We start from the raw sequence: 20760 nt of genomic DNA, 5'->3' as shown, positions 1-20760 counted from the left end.
GACCTTGGTCCTGTTCGCGCCGGACTGGGGCACAGCTGTGTGGTTCCCGGTCCTGATCCAGCTCTTGTTAGCCCCGCCGTGGCCTGTTCCTTGGTCGTCGCAGGCCCTCTCTCAGGCGCACGGGTCTCTGTGGCAGTTCCCTGTGCTGGGCCAGCCACTGATGGTTTGGCTGTTGAGAGGGTGAGTCTGGAGGGGATGGTCCCTTCTGTGGGCGACACCATCCTTCAACTATCGCGGGTTACGATAAGCCGGTGACACGTTCTCTGTCTCCGAGTTGGGACCTCCAACTGGTCCTCGGCCGGTTGTCCGAGGCCCGTTTGAGCCTCTTGAGCAAGCGTCTTTGGAACAGCTGTCTTCAAGACTGCATTCCTGCTGGCCATCACCTCCGCTAAGCGCGTGGGTGAGCTTTGTGCTCTCTCGGTGCGGCCTGAGTGCTTGTCTATTCGTGTCAATAGCGGTGCGACTCTGAGGCCTAATCCAGTCTTCGTGCCAAGAAATATCCGGAGCTCTTTTGCTCCGGGGATATTGTGGTTCAGGCGTTTCATCTGCCTCCTCACGCTGGTGAGTTAGAGGCAAGCCTTAACCTGTCGTGTCCAGTCCGGGCTTTGGGGGTTTACCTCAGCTGGACTCAGGACCTCAGGGCTACCGATCAGCTCTTTGTTTGTTACGGTGGCTCTCGCGCTGGTAAGGCACTGTCAAAACAGCGCCTGTCACATTGGTTGTGCGAGGGCATTGCCCTACTCGTTGGCTGGGCTGGCCCCCCCTGGGGGTGTCAGGGCGCACTCCACTCGTAGGGGGGGCCTCGGTGGAGAACATCTGTGCTGCGGCCTCCTGGTCCTCCCCGGGTCCCTTCGTTAGGTTTTACCTCATGGACATGACTGGGGGTTCTGTTTCCCAGGCGGTTCTGAGGTCTGGGACCTCCCCTGCGTCCCGCCCTTCGGTGGGTTAGCAGGGGTGTGTGGGTGTGTGCCACGAGGTGATGTGTCACACGTGGTCCCGCCTGTGCTGTGCGTTTTTAGGGGTCTCTAGTTCCCTCTTTTTTCACACTTGGGTGGAGTTGACTGCGGCCCCCTCTTCGCTAGGAAGGGGGGGTGACGGGACTCCCCTCCCCCCTGGTGGTAGGGCTTGCGGGCCCTCAGGGGGTACATTTGTTGGGCCACGCGTCTGCTCTGCCCCATATCTCAATGGCGATGAGCGAGACGCGATTGGCCAGTACGAGTATATAACGATAGGTTATGTATATAACCTAGTTATATGAGTACTGGCTGAGCGTCTCGCTTTTAGCGTGCCCTGAGGTCCCTTGGTGGGGTTTTTCTTGATGGGAAACTTTTCCAGAGGAAGGGTGAGTGTGACCACGCCTGGTGCCTTATAGGGGTACACCGGGGCGGGGCCTGGTCAAGTGCATGGGTGTTTTGTTTCGTTAATGAAGTACAGTAGGTACTGGAGATGAGGTATATCTCAATGGCGAAGAGCGAGACGCTCAGCCAGTACTCATATAACTAGGTTATATACATAACCTATCGTTAACTGTACAACTAAAGATGTTGTATGGGAGATCCATTTGAACCCTTTCACTGCCACACTACAGAAGGTTAACACTTTCACTGCCACACTACAGAAGGTTAACGCTTTCACTACCACACTACAGAAGGTTAACCTTTCACTACCACACTACAGAAGGTTAACCTTTCACTACCACACTACAGAAGGTTAACGCTTTCACTACCACACTACAGAAGGTTAACCTTTCACTACCACACTACAGAAGGTTAACACTTTCACTGCCACACTACAGAAGGTTAACCTTTCACAACCACACTACAGAAGGTTAACCTTTCACTACCACACTACAGAAGGTTAACGCTTTCACTACCACACTACAGAAGGTTAACCTTTCACTACCACACTACAGAAGGTTAACACTTTCACTGCCACACTACAGAAGGTTAACCTTTCACTACCACACTACAGAAGGTTAACCTTTCACTACCACACTACAGAAGGTTAACCTTTCACTACCACACTACAGGTTAACCTTTCACTACCACACTACAGAAGGTTAACCCTTTCACTACCACACTACAGAAGGTTAACCTTTCACTACCACACTACAGAAGGTTAACCTTTCACTACCACACTACAGAAGGTTAACCCTTTCACTACCACACTACAGAAGGTTAACCTTTCACTACCACACTACAGAAGGTTAACACTTTCACTGCCACACTACAGACGGTTAACCTTTCACTACTACACTACAGAAGGTTAAAACTTTCACTGCCACACTACATAAGTTTAACCTTTCACTACCACACTACAGGTTAACCTTTCACAACCACACTACAGAAGGTTAACCTTTCACTACCACACTACAGAAGGTTAACCTTTCACTACCACACTACAGAAGGTTAACCCTTTCACCACCAGACTACAGAAGGTTAACCTTTTACTACCACACTACAGAAGGTTAACCCTTTCACTACCACACTACAGAAGGTTAACACTTTCACTGCCACACTACAGAAGGTGAACCCTTTCACTACCACACTAGAGAAGGTGAACCCTTTCACTACAGGTTAACCTTTCACTACCACACTACAGGTTAACCTTTCACTGCCACACTAGAGAAGGTGAACCCTTTCACTACCACACTACAGAAGGTGAACCCTTTCACTACAGAAGGTTAACCTTCCACTACCACACTACAGAAGGTTAAGCATTTCACTACCACACTACAGAAGGTTAACCCTTTCACTACCACACTACAGAAGGTTAACCTTTCACTACCACACTACAGAAGGTTAACCTTTCACTACCACACTACAGAAGTTTAACCCTTTCACTGCCACACTACAGAAGTTTAACCCTTTCACTACCACACTACAGACGGTTAACCTTCTGGGCTGATAATGGGCTATGAGAAGTAAACCTGATTCGACAGCAGCCCATACAGACATGCGTCAGAAGAAATCACCTGCAGTTTGATCCGGGGGTCGAGGACGGTGGCCAGGATCAGGTCCCTCTCGGCCACCAGGGACTGGAAGTGAGCGTGGAGGCCGGCTCGCAGGGCCCTGGCGAAGTGTGTGTAGCTGGTGGTGCGCTTCTCCAAGGTCTTATCCAGGCCGATCAGAGAGGGGATGATGAAGGAGAAGGTCACCCCGTCACCTTGGAGAACCTTGGAGGATTGGGCCCAAGTCCAATGTTTAAAAAGTACAAAAACGACTGATCAACAGACATTATCAACAGATTGTTTTTGGTAACTCATAACTCATGATCACATGGTAGTCACAAGTTTATTATATGGTAAATGGACTGTATTTATATACACAACTTATGCCTCATATTCACCACGGAGGCGACTATGCAAGGTGCCAACCTGCTCATCGGGAGCAGTTAGGGGTTAAGTGTCTTGCTCAAGGACACTTCAACATGCTGTCGGGAGGAGCCCTGGGTTAATTTCTATCGTTACTCCCCTCATCCCCTGGACCTTCTATTGTTACTCCCCTCATCCCCTGGACCTTCTATTGTTACTCCCCTCATCCCCTGGACCTTCTATTGTTATTCCCCTCATCCCCTGGACCTTCTATTGTTACTCCCCTCATCCCCTGGACCTTCTATTGTTACTCCCCTCATCCCCTGGACCTTCTATTGTTACTCCCCTCATCCCCTGGACCTTCTATTGTTACTCCCCTCATCCCCTGGACCTTCTATTGTTACTCCCCTCATCCCCTGGACCTTCTATTGTTACTCCCCTCATCCCCTGGACCTTCTATTGTTACTCCCCTCATCCCCTGGACCTTCTATTGTTACTCCCCTCATCCCCTGGACCTTCCATTGTTACTCCCCTCATCCCCTGGATTTTCTATTGTTACTCCCCTCATCCCCTGGACTTTCTATCTTTCTGGGGGACGTAACAGGCTAATTGGTGTGATACTTGTTCTGATGCATTGGCACACCAATATCTATCATTGTGGCAAACAACATTTAAAAAATATTTTGGGACAGACCAACAGACTTCTACTAGCTGCTTGGTCACAGCTAAGAGCAGCTAAATACTAACCTTGTACTGTCTTACTGACTATTATCCACTCCGCTACTAAGGAATCTACCTTAGTTACCTATATTATTACCTACTAGGGCTGACCCCCATTAGTCGATTAGTCGACTAATCGGTCGAAAGGAGCCATAGTCGACTGCCAACCTCTTAGTTGAATACAAAAAAATTATATTTTTTTTTATAAAAAAAATGTTTTTAATTATCATTCTTTCCAAAAGAAAAGAGGCCTAGAAGCGTGGCTAATGCTAATGGAACGCATACCAGAGGCTAACTGCCTACGAAAACAGGCACAGAGGCACTGAAAGAGGATTTCACCCATCTAATGAACACACTAGACTAGACAAATATCAAGATGTATCCATCAGTGGACCAATTGCATGCTTTTGCAGAGGACAAGAAGCCTTCAGTCGACTCCTTCAGACATTAACACATCCTGCGCCATAAACTTCGTACGACGGGTTTCAAGTTCATGCGAATTCTGCCAATCCACGGCGTACGACGTTATTGAGATCATATTTCATATTTTCGCCATGTTATTCATATTTCCCTCACGGAGCCTGGTCTGATGCTGTGTGAGCCGGCACAACTCTGCAACGCTTCAATACTGCCCCCTGGTGGATGATCGGCGAGTTGCCAAACCGGAAATGGCTGGTTGGATCTCGGTGCGTCTCCGAAATGCGTCCGGCCACTCGCATATCGTTGCGGGACTCTAGCCACACACCGTGGATATGGATCGCTGCCATAACTCAATAATCGACATGATTTGGGCGTGTATTATTATTATACAAACCGGAAATGGATCGACTCGATCCCCATCAAATAACTGGGATCTTTTTGCTCCAGTCTCATCGCCCAACGGTAAGAGGACGTTGACGTTACTTTCAGCCTGTTTGTTTATTATTATCCATGCAAACTGCTCTGATCTATACATCACCCATACTACATAAAGCATTTAACAACGGGGGTGCTCCAGTAGCACACCATGTACCGCGCTGCGTCGCGGAATACCGTGCTGCGTCACGGATCTGGTTGACTCCGAGTTCGATTCCCGGACTCGCCGTCATTTGCCGAATGTCTTCCCCTGCTCTCTCTCCCGTTTCACCCTACAACTGTCGGTCATACTTGACCAGAAAAGCGATAAACGCAAAAAAATTAAGTTAAAAAAAAAAAAAAGCATTTAACGACGATCACGGAATTATAAACGACCCCCCCCCCCTCTGTTCATCTGCGCATGATCAGTCATAACGTTTAGGATCATGTACAGTTGAAATTTTTTATATAGCGTGGATCGGCAACAAACGGCATTTGATAATCTATATATGCGTTTATGCCAGATATCTCACATTCTAGGAATTACTGCAGAAAACGATAAAAACATATTTATATTCGGGCGGCTACGTGGCGTAGTGGGCAAGGCGCTCGCCACGAATGACGGAGACGCTGGGCTTGCCTGTTCGAGCCCAGCGCTCCACATTGCTTTCAGTTTAGCTGGTCGTTCATACTAATACACATTGGCCGTATTAGGGGGTGGGAAACTGATGGGTGGGGATCGGGCGTTGTGGACAGCGACTCCTACAGGTCGGTTGGTGCGCCTGCGCAGTAGAATCAGGAAGTGTCGGAATCAGGAAGTGTCGGGGGCAGCGTGAGCCTCCCACGCGTTACTCCTCGCCACTGAGAGATCGAGCTGCGCAGGTGAAAAGATGCGACTGCTGTTACCTCAAGTACCGGAGGGGACTTGTGCTATGTATGACTTAGTCCACATTGCAGCCGGCTTGTGGGAGGCAAGAAACAGCGTTCGTGACAGGGGAGGGTTGAATTGGATGATACGAAATTGGGATGGGAGAAAATATAGAAAATGGGAGAAAAAGTGAAAAAAAAAAAAAAAAAAAACATTTATATTCTAGACAGTATTTTCGTATGAATGTATGCATGAAAAAGTAAAACGTTCCTACATCCTGAACGATAGATAATCGATGTTGAATGGGCCATAGTAATGTCAATTTAGCAATACAATTTAAAAAGTTATAGCCCTGCAAAGAATCTCCATAGACTTACAGTACTGGCAGAGAATGGTATAAGATGCTGAAAGTGCGTGGCAGGGAATGTGTTAAGCACCCGTCACAGCCCAAATGGAATGATAAAAAATATATATATATATATATATTATACTTTATTTTTTATTTTTTTACCAATTAATTTTTTTCGTCAAATTTTGGCCAATCATAGTTGACCATCCAAATCCTTAGTCGGGGACAGCCCTATTACCTACTATGCTAATATGTCTTTACTACTATGCACTCAAGACCCCCAAGTTCAACACTGTTTGACGAACATTGTTACTTAGCTGCCAGAGTTGTACCCTTCCTGCTGACTAGTTGTACGGAACTTGTAAGTTCCTTTGGATAAAAGCGTTCAGCTAAATGACTAAATGTAAATATAAGAGATGGAAGAGACAAGCAGCTATAAACAGAGAAATGAAAGGGAGGATTGTGAAAATCTTGGAACAAACAAACAAAGAAAACATTTCTTTTTACCTGGATGGCTTCCTCGAAAGGCTCCAAGAGGCCCAGGATGTCGGCCACCTGTTCCCGCTTGGCCCTCACCAAGGGCGGGGTGCTGGTGGTGTCCTTGGCCTCTATGCGCGCCTGGGCCAGGAGGGTCATTATGGTACTCCAGTCAGACCCCCTCAGCATGTGGCGCATGGAGATCATTAAGGAGTTCCAGCGGCCGCTGTGGGGAGGAGCCAGGGAGAGGCCGCATTCTGCCAACAGCACCTGGGAGCACAGAGACACATTCAAGTGATGGATATATATATATATATATATATATATATATATATATATATATATATATATATACACTTTTGGCTGGACGTAGATATATCAGAATCAGAAAGGTCTTTATTGCCAAGTAAGTTTGCAATACAAGGAATTTGTTTTGGTCGCTTGGTGCAACCCCTTAAGCCCGAGCGGTCCGGTACGAGATTGATATCACGCCATAAATAGATGAATACAGAAGTGTTATACTTAGTTCCACCTAGGCTTGCCGCAGTAGTCCGTGATACCGGTGTCATTCTGTGTTGCCCGCCGGCGCCCGACACCACTTTGGCGACCTCTAGCGGATCGGGTGTGCATATTCTTAATACAATATATATATCAAATTAAAGCCCTATTTGTTGCCTGTCGATTGCCGTTTCACGCAACAAAATCCGTTCAGCGGTTCTCGAGTTACATGCCGATATGTGAGGCGTGCGTAGCAGACTTTAAATTCTTTTGAATACCACTCCCGACGCTCTAGCTCCGTCAATCATTTGGCCATCTCGAAAATTATTGGACAGGGTTGTAACCAATGAGGGTGGCTTTCCAATGATACCCCACGTGGGGGTGAGCGAATCAGGGATCTAGGTGAAAAGTTACGAGCGAAAACAGGAAGTAAAAAATGCCGACCATGCAAGGTTGCCAACCTGCTCATCGGGAGCAATTAGGGCCTAAGGCTATGTGTCCACTAGGGACGTTTTTTTCAAGGCGGACCGCTTTGAAAAAAAAAAGAGAAAAAAAAGCTCAGAGCGTTTTTCTGAGGCTCGCGCCAGCCGCGGCTCCGCCCCTTCCTCGATGAGTTACCTTGATGAGCGTGCTCCTTTCCAAAAAGTTGAACTAGTTTCAACTTTATGAGCTGGGAGCGCTCCGACCAAAAACGCTGCCGCAGAGAGCTCATAAAACGCGAGGCGCGGCTCTGGGAAGAGGAGCGCGCCTGTCGCTTCTCCAGCATAGAAATTAATGACAGAAAGGAGCTGACAACTCATACAACGTCTGCTATGGACACAAGCCCTTAGTGTCTTGATCAAGGAGACTTCGACACGCTGCCTGGGAGTAGCGGACGAACAGGGAACCTTCCGACTACCACACGACCGCTCTACTTCCTGAGCCCCCCCCCCCCCCCCATAGGCTTCTCGGCCTGCCTACCTCACTCCAGTAGCAGCTGGTCCTGAAGAAGGCCACCACGTTGTGAATCTGGGAGAGAAGGTTGTCCACCACCCTGGAGATCTTCAGCGCCTCCTTGATCACCAGCTGCAGCCCGCTGACCACGCAGCCGGCCCTGGTCCCGATCCGCACGTCCGAGAAGGGGCACCTTTCCCCTTCCGGGAGCCGGTCGGCGAGGAACACCGCCATCTCCTGCGTGTCGGGGTCTCCCTTCTGGGACAGATGGACGATCTTATAGTCACAGAACAGGTCGCTGTTGACCACCGCGTCCTTGCCCTGGTTGGTGAGGACGTAGCCGATGTTGTGGGAGAAGAGCCCGTAGCTCAGCAGGACGCCCTCCAGCTCCCCGGCCATGGAGACGCTCAGGTTCTTGGGGTTGAGATGGCGGAAGGCCACGATGGGACGGCGGATCTTCCAGTGTTCGTCGAGGTAGTGGAGCCGCACGGCGGCGGTGGGCTCCGACCACGGGTGATTGGAGTCGCCCGCCCAGAGGTCGATGCTGACGTGGACGACGCCCTGTCCGCTGCTGGTGGCCGCGAGGCAGGTCTTGAGGCTGCGGATGAGCTGCGGCTTGACGTTCCTCTCCACCTCGTCGTAGAGGCGCTGGCCCACGGTGCGCTGGGACAGCTTGTGGAACTGAGGGGCGATGGTGGACATGAAGTTCCTGAAACCCGCGCCTTCCACGAAACTGGTAGAAAAGAGGGACAGAAACCAGATTGTTTTATATATCCTCCAGAAACAGAGAGGTCCATCAGGACTAGGGGTGTAACGATTCGACCTCACAACGATTCGATTAAGTTAGATTATGATTCTTCAGGCAACGATTCAATGCATCATGAAATCTCTTCATTTGACCACGATTCGATTCGATACATTTTCGATGCATTTTCTATCAGTTAATTCCCCAAAAAAATTTGAATACACAAATGTGGCTGGGGGAACTGATTCACTCAGCATGAATGCACTATAGGTCAATAAAAACAATACACAAAAAAAAAATCCCGATTAACACTTTCAGAGCCCAAGCTTAATTCCTTTTTATCCCCTTGAATGCCCAGCACCACTTCAATGTTAACGTTAATATCGCCTAATCTATGTTTTAAATTATGGCTATGTGTCTAATCTGCCCGTCGCTTATCAAAGACTCATTTTCCAGTCAACATTGTCGTAGCAGATTGTTTTTTTTATCGGTCCATTTCCGTTTTCTAGCATTTTGAAAAGCACTAGTTTTCACGGAAAAAATAAGACATTCCATGATAATCGCCCTTTACTGGAATATTCTAGAAGGTTGTCATTTTTCTGCCTATTTATGAATAGTTTTCAAATAAACGCTAGATTATCGATAGTATATGTGTGCGCATGCACGCTCGTGCGCAAGCTGAAAATCGATTATCCTAGTTACTGACCGCACGCACAGTCAAATAGCCATATCACATAATCACATAAAAGCTTATATCTCCGTGAAAACGGACCTGATTATCCTAAGACTGGTAACATAGATTCCTTACCTGAGATCAGATGGTATCCAAATGGATTATTCCAATTCCTGATCGCCATTCGAAAAAATCGATCCTTTTATTGATCCACCGTGTATACTGTAAAAACACATAATCCCCGCTGCTCTGAGGCTCCAGAGTGAAACTGATAGACGGCGGTTGCATGAGTGAGAAGTAAAACGTGGATTCTGTTTTTTTTCTTCTCATTCATTTTCATTGAGTTCAATCCAAAAGGGTGAATTACCATCTGGGAGACTATAGGGGGGCGCTTTTTTCACATCCGAGCGCCTGGAGTGGCTGATTTTCCAACGGTAGACTTGGTATGATTTCAGAATTTTGAGTGATTTATTCAACAGTGACACACAGTATGATGTTTTCGGTCAGAATTGACCGCCATAGGAAAATAATGGGTATGAGTATTATTATGTTCATCCTGCAGATGGAAAACATCCCCACCCACACACAGCGCTGCAATGATATAAATGTATCATATCTTCTCACAGATGCAAGCTCTGTGCCCCTCGAGAAAGAAATACCTCCGACTTTCTCGTGCTAAATGCCCCTCTCATGCATATATCAGGGCTGTACGCTAAGCTTTTTCACTAGGGGCACACTAAAAAAATATTTTTTAGGGGCACATTTTTTAATAACAATTTTACCATTATTAAAAAAAATATGTTCCTCCTGCCTCATTACTGTGGTCCTTTTATTTAACATTTAAGTGCGTTTGTTTTCAGGTTTGTATCTTTTATAATGAACCAACTGAGTGTGTAAATCACTAATAGAACAAAAACAACAAACTGTGTGTGTGTGTGCGCGCGCTTGTGTAGTGCTCCTTGAATGAGATCATCACAACACACACACACCATTAATCAGGAGGAGAAGAAACTCTGCATACATTTGTTTCACAATGAAAAGTGCTTTAGAAATCAAATGAATTATTATTATTGTAAATAACCTCATGAAAGGTTTATTATTTGTATGGGTAATTACCTGCTTCATATTTGTGATGTTACTGGTTTCAGTGTGTGCCTAAAGTGATCAATGTGTTGGGCCGTTTATAGAGATCTATGCCAATTAATGTTTATGTATATCCGGGACTTTTTTTTTATAAGAATTGAGAGGTATTTGTATATATGACCTTTATTTTGAAAACTGTTGCAACGCAACCTTATTTACATTTGCGCTTTTGACAGTGAAATGTTCAGTCCAACTTAGCTCGAAGGAAAGACTAATAAAAAAGGTTTAATTGACCCGTATGAGGCTCTTACGGTAGGACTTTGATTGTTTATAGAAGTGGAATGTAATACTATGCAAAACGAGAAATAAACAGTGATTTTACCAGCAGTCATTTCATTTCATATACGGGGAACCGACAATTATTAGTATTATATTATTTGCATATCGTCTCATTATTAGATAGATAGGTTGATACTTTATTGATCCGCGGTGTCAATTTAAGTAGACAGTATTTCACGTCCTAATAGTGGGGTACTCACGTAATGCATGGCTGATCCTGAACGTTAGAAGTTTCCGTGTCCCCGTCAATCAATCATCACATCATCACGTCAATCATCATCATCTTATCATCTCTCCACATCGGACGTGGTTGTCATAAAATTTACTGATATCCATTATCCACTCCGTTGTTCTTGCGGAGCAAGAGCCATATTATTATTTAAAGGAAGCGGCTACATTCAGTTTCGTTTCGCTAGGAATTATGGGATTTGGTGTTGGATGTATAGACTACGCAGATAGGGACATGGTCTTTAATCGCACGATAGACTACAAGTTCCAAGTATATAGCGTGATCCAGATTCACTCCGCGCAAATCTTTTTTTTCACTCAGGCTATCGGTGATCGCAGTAAGTTCATTCATTGCCGACAGATTCTTTCATAGCACCACGAGCTCGCGTGAGTGGCGTCATCACACGCCTTGGATAATTTAGGAGTGAAATGCGAATGCAAGGCTTGAAAGCACTACTCGCAAGCCCGCCCCCAGATAATATTTACCAATCGCAACGGCCAATTAAAGGGGCAATTCGCGATCATATCATCGCAGTGTACAGGCCTGTATATATTTGTGCCTTGCTCTCATTTGACTCATTGACACAATGAGTACGTGACTGATCAGGCGACTTTCTGTCAGAGAACCAGAACCAGATGAAGAGGAGATTGAAACAGAGATAGAGGAGGATGTCTCAGAAATGGAAGACAACAGCGATCCAGACTATGAGCCTGACCAACAGTCAACATCACAGTGAATGCAGTGAATGCTGAACTTGATGGGCCCACCGGTGGGTCCATATACTGTAGTTGAAATTATACAATGAAACACAGGCTTGCCTTTGTCAAATCAATACACCCCATACATCATTGGGACGGGAGGAATCTCAGGTACAACACTAACTAAAGGATTTCCATCTCCAGTAAACACAGCCTACATGGCAAGCATTTTTATAAAATACAGTAATGTACAGTAAACACTATCTTTGAACTTACTGCAAAATTATAACATGAAATTCACTCCTAGTGTCATTCTGTCTGCCACCCCTTGATTCTACTTGCTTTGACTGTTCAAATGAGATGTCAACCATCAAAATTGGATAAGGGGTTCCAGAGATATCACTGTGCAAAACACACCGGCCAATTTTGACCGAAAATAGTATGGGAAGGGGGGTATGACCGAATGCAAGAGAAGGGTTAATATTCTAAAATAGTATCAGAATAATACCAGTCAAACTAGTTCATTTGGTAAGGGCCAGGCTGCGTGAATATTAAAGGCAACCAACTTGTGTTCAGCTTTTGGCGGGACGACTGCCGCTTGCCTGCGCGGCCAATCAGAGAAAAGCCGAACACAAGTTGGTTGCCTTTAATATTCACGCGGCCAGCCTAGGAGAACGGCCACTGGGCAGTCGAATCCCTTGATTGAAGTGCCTTGCTCAAGAGCACAGTAGCAGCTATCCTAATAGTCACCTCAGAGGCAGCATGTCCTCTGTGATCATCCTCAGCACCTCCTCAGTAATGTTCTTTATGGGGCGGCAAGGCTGGGTTGCTGGTGCGATTCCAGAGCTTGTGCTGGAGTTGGAGCCCTGTTTGGAGGAATCGATGAGCCCCTTCTTCTTGGCCCTTGGTTTCCTGGCTTTCTCTGGCCTACCCTGTGGGACAATAACCAATAGGGAGTTAACAGCTAGAGCTAGGGTAGGCATTTAAATGGTTAATGCATTTTATATAGCGCTTTACAATTTGTTCATCACATTCAAAAAGTCAAGTTAGACCGCGCTCACAAAGTCTGACACTGGGTGCTGTAATCCCGTAGAATTGAGTTGAAGAAAGCAGGAGGCCGGACCAGCACACAATTAAATATTTTTTTAATGGCAGCCTGAAACATACATGTTTCAGAACTATAGTTCCTTCGTCAGTGTTTGGCTAGCCATTCATCACATTCACCCACACATTGACACACGGATGGCGGAGGTGACCATGCAAGGTGCCGACCTGCTCATCGGGAGGAGTTAGGGGTTAAGTGTCTTGCTCACGGACATTTGAATAGAACCGGGAGAATTTCAGATTACCAGACGACTGCTCTACCTCCTGGGCCACTGTCGCCCCCATTAAAAAAAAATGTAACAACCATTTTTTATATTTGGTGAAATTCTCTTTACATCCCGACAGCTACAAAAAAAAAGAAGAAAAAAGCCTCTGTGACTGTTCCAGGCCCCATCATCAGCCACTCCCAAAATCTCAGGATGCCTGAATCTTGACTGGTGTTATTTGATACACCTGTTCAAATTGTCATCTACTCCCTATAACACCAGAGCTGCTCACCATATCTCGCTAGATGTTCCCTGTGTTAACACTTCCTTCGGTCAACCCTCCTTCCAGCAGTTGGAATGAGATGCAAAATACTTTGAAGATTTACAAATTGATCCCCCTCACTACTTTAATTGTATTTGGTTGTTTGTGTTTAATTATTTCCCTTACCTCTGTGATGTATGTATCATCCGTCTCTTTTCTTTTTTTTATCCACTTTTTCTCCCATTTTCTATATTTTTCCTCCCATCCCAATTTCGTATCATCCAATTCAACCCTCCCCTGTCACGAACGCCGTTTCTTGCCTCCCACAAGCCGGCTGCAATGTGGACTAAGTCATACATAGCACAAGTCCCCTCCGGTACTTGAGGTAACAGCAGTCGCATCTTTTCACATGCGCAGCTCGATCTCTCAGTGGCGAGGAGTAACGCGTGGGAGGCTCACGCTGCCCCCGACACTTCCTGATTCTACTGCGCAGGCGCACCAACCGACCTGTAGGAGTCGCTGTCCACAACGCCCGATCCCCACCCATCAGTTTCCCACCCCCTAATACGGCCAATGTGTATTAGTATGAACGACCAGCTAAACTGAAAGCAATGTGGAGCGCTGGGCTCGAACAGGCAAGCCCAGCGTCTCAGTCATTCGTGGCGAGCGCCTTGGCTTGCCCACTACGCCACGTAGCCGCCCTCATCCGTCTCTTTTCTAAGAACAAATTCTTACAATAAGAAATGGTTCCCGTTACCCTTCGAGAGGCTTTTTTGTCCTCTCACCAGGTCGTCATTGTAAATAAGAATCGGTTCTTTGAAAAGAGACCGATGATACATATCGTTAGCCTCATACGATAATTGCCTACGAATTTTTTTGGCCAAATTGAGAGTTCTGAGCTCTCCTCACACTGCTGCATTGCCCTGTTTTAGTGCAATTTAACACTTTGATTGCTGTTCACGTAGATCTACGTTTCTGTCGCCCGATCGTTGAGTGCCGGAAGCGTAGATCTACGTTTCTGTCGCGGTATTTCTTTATTATCTATATTGCCATTCATAATTCAGCGGGGCACCTTGTGCATACTGTTCTGAGTGTGTCTGAGCTGGCAGACGGTCTTATACCGCCCTCTAACGCCTTCCGGTATTATTGCACCCTGTTAGAAACGGGTTAGTTTATTTTCTCTACCGAGCTGCGGCATGGGGGCGGGTCCTAAACATTCCGGCAAAACACACGCTTGTAGGGATGGTTTGGACTACTGACCCCGCCCGCCCGTTGAAGTGCAATTCCCAACAACGTCGGATAGGATCGATGTGGATAACTCGAATAGCAATGAGATTATTGGATTCTTTTTTTTGCATTACTTCAGAGACCAGGTAAGGACACCATATATGAAAGCTTGCGTTGATCTGATATTTATTTCTACAGCTATTGAAGCTATCTGTGTTTTATGTGTATGACTGTGTGCCGTTGGGTTGCAGGAGGGGGGGTAGGGGGCGCGCCGGTCTAAACCACATTGCATGCGTGCACGACAAAGGATAATAGTGTTGATCTAGCGTTGATTTCAGGAAGATCCGATAATCAGGCGAAAAATTACAACGTGTTTATTGAATTACACAAAAACGCTGTTTTCGAGTATTTCCCCTGGAATTGCTCAGAAGCAGCCGGACTATGTTCATATTCAAAACGGAAATGTACGGATGAAAAAATTATCAGTTTTTTGCACGTTGACCAGAAGCAGCTCAATGAGACTCGACTGCGTTATTAGACCCATAGCTATAATATAAAATATAGGTTTAGCTCTACAAAGTACAACTACGTCGTTTACATGGGGTTAATGGACGGCAAGGCCAGGTCACTTCCCGGAAGGGGCGTGGCACTCAATGTGTTAATGTCCTCAGCCAATCAGAACGCTTGTTACTTAAAAAAATCCCCATATAACTCACTTGTGTGATTTGTGACCGACTTCCGAGGCTCTTTTCCAACAATCTTGACAAATTACTTAGGCAATTATCGTATGAGGCTAACACAGATGGCGATCGCATGACTTAGGCAAGTATAACAACTGCCTTAGTGTATGACATAAGTCACCTTATTTTGTTACGCAATGGTTGTTTTTGTATTTTTGCAAACTTGTTGATACACCTTGTGGAACTGATTTTCTTAAATATAAATTAAAAACTCGTACACATTTGCTGGAAAATTTGTTTTTTCTTCTTTTCCAAAAAATTACTTAGGCAATTATCGTATGAGGCTAACTATATTGGAAAACTAACACCACCATTGTGGTCCTCGTTGAAGAGAACCTACTGTGTGCAAAACTGATCAGAGATCAGGGCTGGGAAATATTTTTTTTTATAATTTTTTTAAACTTCCAGTGCCCCTGGGAACCTTCTTTGTGTGTGCATAATGCATGCCATTCCGGCGATGCCAAGCCTGCATTACTTCTGCTCGACAGGTAAGCTCACTCAAGGTTGCTCACCCCTGCTTTAACCCATTCACTGCCACACGACAAAGGGTTAACCCTTTCACTACCACACTACAGACGGTTAACCCTTTCACTACCACACTACAGACGGTTAACCCTTTCACTACCACACTACAGATGGTCTGTAGTGTGGTAGTTCTGTAGTGTGGTAGTGAAAGGGTTAAAAAGGGGACATGCCACTCATTTTAAGAATTCATAGTTCAAGTTCAAGTTCTGTTTTGATGGTCACATATAAGGTACATTACAGTGAAATGCTTGGTTCTGTATGAGCCCCCTGAGAATGTGCTTCATACAGTAAAAAGGTAAAAAGAATAAAGTCCAAACATTATACAAAATATACAATATACAAACTAAAGTACAACCTAAAGTACAAAATTAAGTACAAAATGCAAATAAAAAATGTATTGATAGGTAGGGATGTAGTGCAAATCTTTTTGAAATATAGATATAAATATGGTGTATATAGTGTCTAAAGTGAATGTTAATGGTGAGTGTTTAAAGTGAGTGTGTACATGTGGATGTGTGTGCAATGAATGAGATGGACGGGTTAGTGTTGCATAGAGTCATATATGTTCCTCCTGTGGTCCAGGACAGTCCAGTCGGTATTTGTGAACACGCACCACTCTCTCCTAAAGATAGAAATCAGAGAACCCTCCGATCGATGAGGTCACTGGGATGTAAAAACTAATGAATGGGGGTGACTTTATGGAGGCCATAAAATGTCTGTGTGAGCTCTTACTGTGAAGGTTTTATCCTCTTGTATTCTGCCGTGTTTATATTCTTGCGTTATGTGATGCACCTTGTTTTAATTATTGTGTTATGTGATGTATTTTGTATTATTTCTGTATCATGTGAAGCACTTTGCAACATTGTTGGAAAAGGTTATATAAATAGAAACATACTTACTTACGTACTTGCACCCAAATTAGGTTTTAATTATGGTCCAGGCTAGGGCTGCAACGATTAGTCGACATAATCGACGACGTCGATCATAAAAACTCGCCGACGTCGAATTTTTGCGTCGATGCGTTGTATACATTTTTAAATTTTTTATAATATCTTTTTTTTGCACTACCTATCTTTGTGAAAGTGGCTTCTCAGCTCTGGTCCAACTGAAGACAAAGCAGAGGAACAGATTGGACATTGAGCATGACCTCAGAGTTGCTTTGTCTACCATCACCCCAGACTTTGAGACTCTTGTCAGGAGCAAACAACATCCCCAGTTATCCCATTAGTGCCCTGGGATGTTAAGCTAAGAAGGATATATTATTATTATTATTATTATTATTATTATTATTATTATTATTATTATTATTATTATTATTATTATTATTATTATTATTATTATTATTTTATTTCATTGTGTTTTTAGCCCTAGTTGCACTTTTGTTGCAACCCCAGTTATCCCATTAGTTCCCCCAAACGTACTAGGGATGCCCCGATCGATCGGCCAGCGATCGGTATCGGCCGATATTCAGTATAAATATGAGATTGGTGAATTCCGATAATGCTTTATTTTTTCGCCGATCGTGAAAAACCGATCGAAAAACATGATCCAATTCTTAGCGGAGATCTCACTCGCTGACTCTCTCAGACACAGAGCTGCAGCGTACTGCTCCGCCTCCTCCTCCTCCTGCTCCTCCCGCACCCGTGTAAACACGGGTCTAGTCTAGTCTAGTGGGACCTCCGTGAACTAACGTTAGCTACCGTTACAAAATGACCCAGTCAACTATTCACTTTTAGTTTAATACATGAGGCATTGTCAAACGCTATCTAGCCGGCTAGCTACTGATAGCTCTTGATATCAACATATGCTCCAGCAATAGTCTAGTAGTGTATGATACCTCCGTTAGCTCACGTTAGCTCATTACGAAATATCCCAGTAAACTAAATAGTTCACTGAGGCGTTTCCTTAACGTTATCTAGCTGGCTAGCAGTAGCTACAGATAGCTCCTGATATCAATGTCTTATAACATTGATTCGATGCGTATTCGAGCCCCTGGCTTCCATCGCATGAGGGCATGCTGAATATGATTTGAGAGTATAGGGTCCAGCTGCAGCGCCGGAGAATCCTGGCTGGAGCTGGAGGCTACTCGAGTATACACACAGACAGTGGAGTTGTTTGCAGATAGCGAGCATTTTGACTTGTTGCATGGTGGCGATGTCTCGCAGATAATACAACTACAAGTATGATTATATAATATATATATTTTATTAACATTTCTTTTTTTCTATAAAACCAAAAACGATCAATATCGGATCGGTATCGGCCGATATGGCTCAAGGCGATCGGTGGTCGGTATCGGTGGCAAAAAACGTGATCGGGGCATCCCTAAAAAGGTACTGTCGGTCTGTTATGTTAAGCTAAGAAGTCGGCTAAGAGCCCGGAAAAGGAGCCGTGCCCACAGGAAGCAGAGATGGAGGGTGTGACAGAAATAATCGTTAGATTAGTCGACTAATCGAAAAAATAATCGACAGATTAGTCGACTACCAAAATAATTGTTAGTTGCAGCCCTAGTCCAGGCCTTCTAGCTATGCTAGAATTTAAAGGACTAACACCAAACAACTAGTAAATATGATATATATATTAGGGCTGGGACTTTATCGCATTAATTTCGATTAATTAACTACAGAAAGAATTAAAAGTAAAAGAAAATGTAAGCATTTAATCGTGTGATGATTATTCTTTATTGTGTAAGAATGTTACCTTTCAAAGGAGACCAGACTCATGCATGTGCTATAAGTATAAAGTATAATAAATCGCAAATGACTTTTTTTCTTAAGTCTGGTTTGTTCATAAAAATAAAATAAAATAAGAGAAATTGAGATCAAGAGTTTATTTTTTTCAATGGTCAACTATTCTGGAATGTACTTGAAAGTACTGCGTTTTACTTTTACCTCGGAAGTGCTTGAGTTTACAAAAGGTCCTTTGCGCTATATATATATATATAATTCCTAAAATTGCTGCACTTTGTTAAAAATGGCATTGATCTGTTGGTCTGTGTAGTAGCTAATACAGGATTTTGCTGCTTAAACGTATGTATATTCATTGATTAACTCGTATACCAAAATTCATTTGAATTGAAAATGTTTGCTTTTCACATCAAATATTGATATGCGATTAAAATGTGATTAATTTAGATTAATTAACTATAATGTCTCGAATTAATTAGATTAAAATTTGTAATCGAGTCCCACCACTAATATATATATACATATCTTATTTTTTTAATAAGAATTGGGATAAATATGAGGTGGATAAAAAGTGTTCTTACGTAGACCATGGGTGGTGTCATTACCACCGCAGTCGGTTCTGGCTCAGTGTCGAGAACAACATCACATTTGAAGTCCATCTATAATAAAAACAAGACTGGGTAAATATTCCTCTGATACACACTCCTGCAAATACAAATTAAGTAAATATGCTGCCTAAGACCGAGGAACAAGCAAAGGTTTTGCCAACAATGTATTAAGATTTAAAGGCCCCATGAAATCAAAATTGATGTTTGTCATTTCCGGGAAAATAAAAAATAATTGTTGATGAGTCATCCAGCACACAGGGGCGTATACTAATTTTGCATCCAATGAAATGCTTTCTAGAATGACATTTACAGCACTCTGCCTCTTTAACTAAATTGAACAAATGTTCAATGTCAGCTTGCTAGCTAACATTACTAATGTTGCATAATGTTGCTAACCTATGTTGCTAAGATTATTAGCTATGTTGCTAGCTAATGGGTCGACCGTAATGCACATTCAGCACTATTGGCTACTATAAATGTCAATCAATATCCACGACAAGTCCCTCCCTAGCTTCCTGTTTTTACATAATGTGGAATAAAATAGCATTCCACTAAGCCGTTTCATGGAGACTTTAAAAAGCGTAACGAACTAAAGCATTCCACCGCAGCAAACATCGGAACAACAATATAAAATCTCTCAGCGTGTCGATTTTCCATCATCAAGCTTTTCTTGGAAGATGTTTTATAGTAGACCCCCATGACACAGGATGCAACGACAGGGACGGCTGTTCACTGAAACAACCACCTTCTTCTCCACCTAGTTGCGCCTTCTGACCTGCCCCTTCGATGTAAGGAGCATTGCGTCCGTCAATATGGAATGATGGACGGACGGGAAACAAGTGCCCTTCTTCCGTGGAGTTGATGATTCAGATTCTTAAATTGGGCGACATTCCCCTTTAACACTTTCAGAGCCCAAGCTTAATCTTGATTTACCGCTTGAATGCCCACCATCCACTTCAATGTTAGCGTTAATAACGCCTAATCTATGTTTTAAATTATGGCTATGTGTCTAATCTGCCCATCGCTTATCAATGACTCGTTTTCCAGTCAACATTGTCGAAGCAGATTGTTTTTTTATCGGTTCATTTTCGTTTTATAGCATTTTGAAAAGCCCTCGTTTTCAAGGAAAATATAAATATTCCATGATAATCGCCCTTTACCGGAATATTCTAGAATACACAAAAACGGTCATTTTTCGGCCTATTTATGAATCGTTTTCAAATAAACGCTAGATTATCGATAGTATATGTGTACGTATGCACGCTATATAGGCGATCTGAAAAATCGATTCTCTGATTTCCTCAAAGCGATCGTCCACACACACACACATAGGGCGAACGCTGAGATCTCAGCGAATACAACTCTGATTATCCCAAGACTTGTAAAATAGATTCCTTACCTCAGATCAGATGTTCTCCAAAAAGATCATTCCAATTCCTGATCGCCATTCCAAAAATCGATTGCTTTTATTGATCCAACGCTACATACTGTACATATATATTCCACGCTGTTCTGATGGTCCACAATGAATCCGACGGCTCGGGTTACATGCCTGAGAAGTCAAATGTAAATTCTGGATTTTTCTTTTCTCATCCATTTTCATTGAGTCCATTCCAAAAGGGTGCATTGCCATCTGGGAGAC

The 20760-nt window shown here is 44.1% G+C and overlaps 1 protein-coding gene across 3 annotated transcripts in view; it reads right to left on the bottom strand.

The window, feature by feature from the left end:
• The window catches only part of LOC311243535 (uncharacterized protein), a 54338-nt gene that overhangs the window by 9853 nt on the left and 23725 nt on the right, over window positions 1-20760 (bottom strand). For 2 of the 3 annotated variants that reach the window (XM_084332789.1, XM_084332791.1), the window contains exons 7-11: window positions 19092-19169; window positions 12510-12691; window positions 8020-8725; window positions 6592-6831; window positions 2975-3175 (exon numbers count right to left, since the gene is read on the bottom strand). In XM_084332789.1, coding sequence (XP_084188915.1) covers window positions 2975-3175; window positions 6592-6831; window positions 8020-8725; window positions 12510-12691; window positions 19092-19169 — 1407 coding nt within the window. The remainder of the gene's footprint in view (window positions 1-2974; window positions 3176-6591; window positions 6832-8019; window positions 8726-12509; window positions 12692-19091; window positions 19170-20760) is intronic. The other variant, XM_084332790.1, reaches the window with a different exon arrangement.

This window comes from Notolepis coatsorum, assembly GCF_963971535.1.
Source record: "Notolepis coatsorum genome assembly, chromosome: 17".
Lineage (NCBI taxonomy): Eukaryota > Metazoa > Chordata > Actinopteri > Aulopiformes > Paralepididae > Notolepis > Notolepis coatsorum.
The sequence above is the reverse complement of the archived record's forward strand: the minus strand, read 5'-3'. Positions and strand labels throughout refer to the sequence as shown.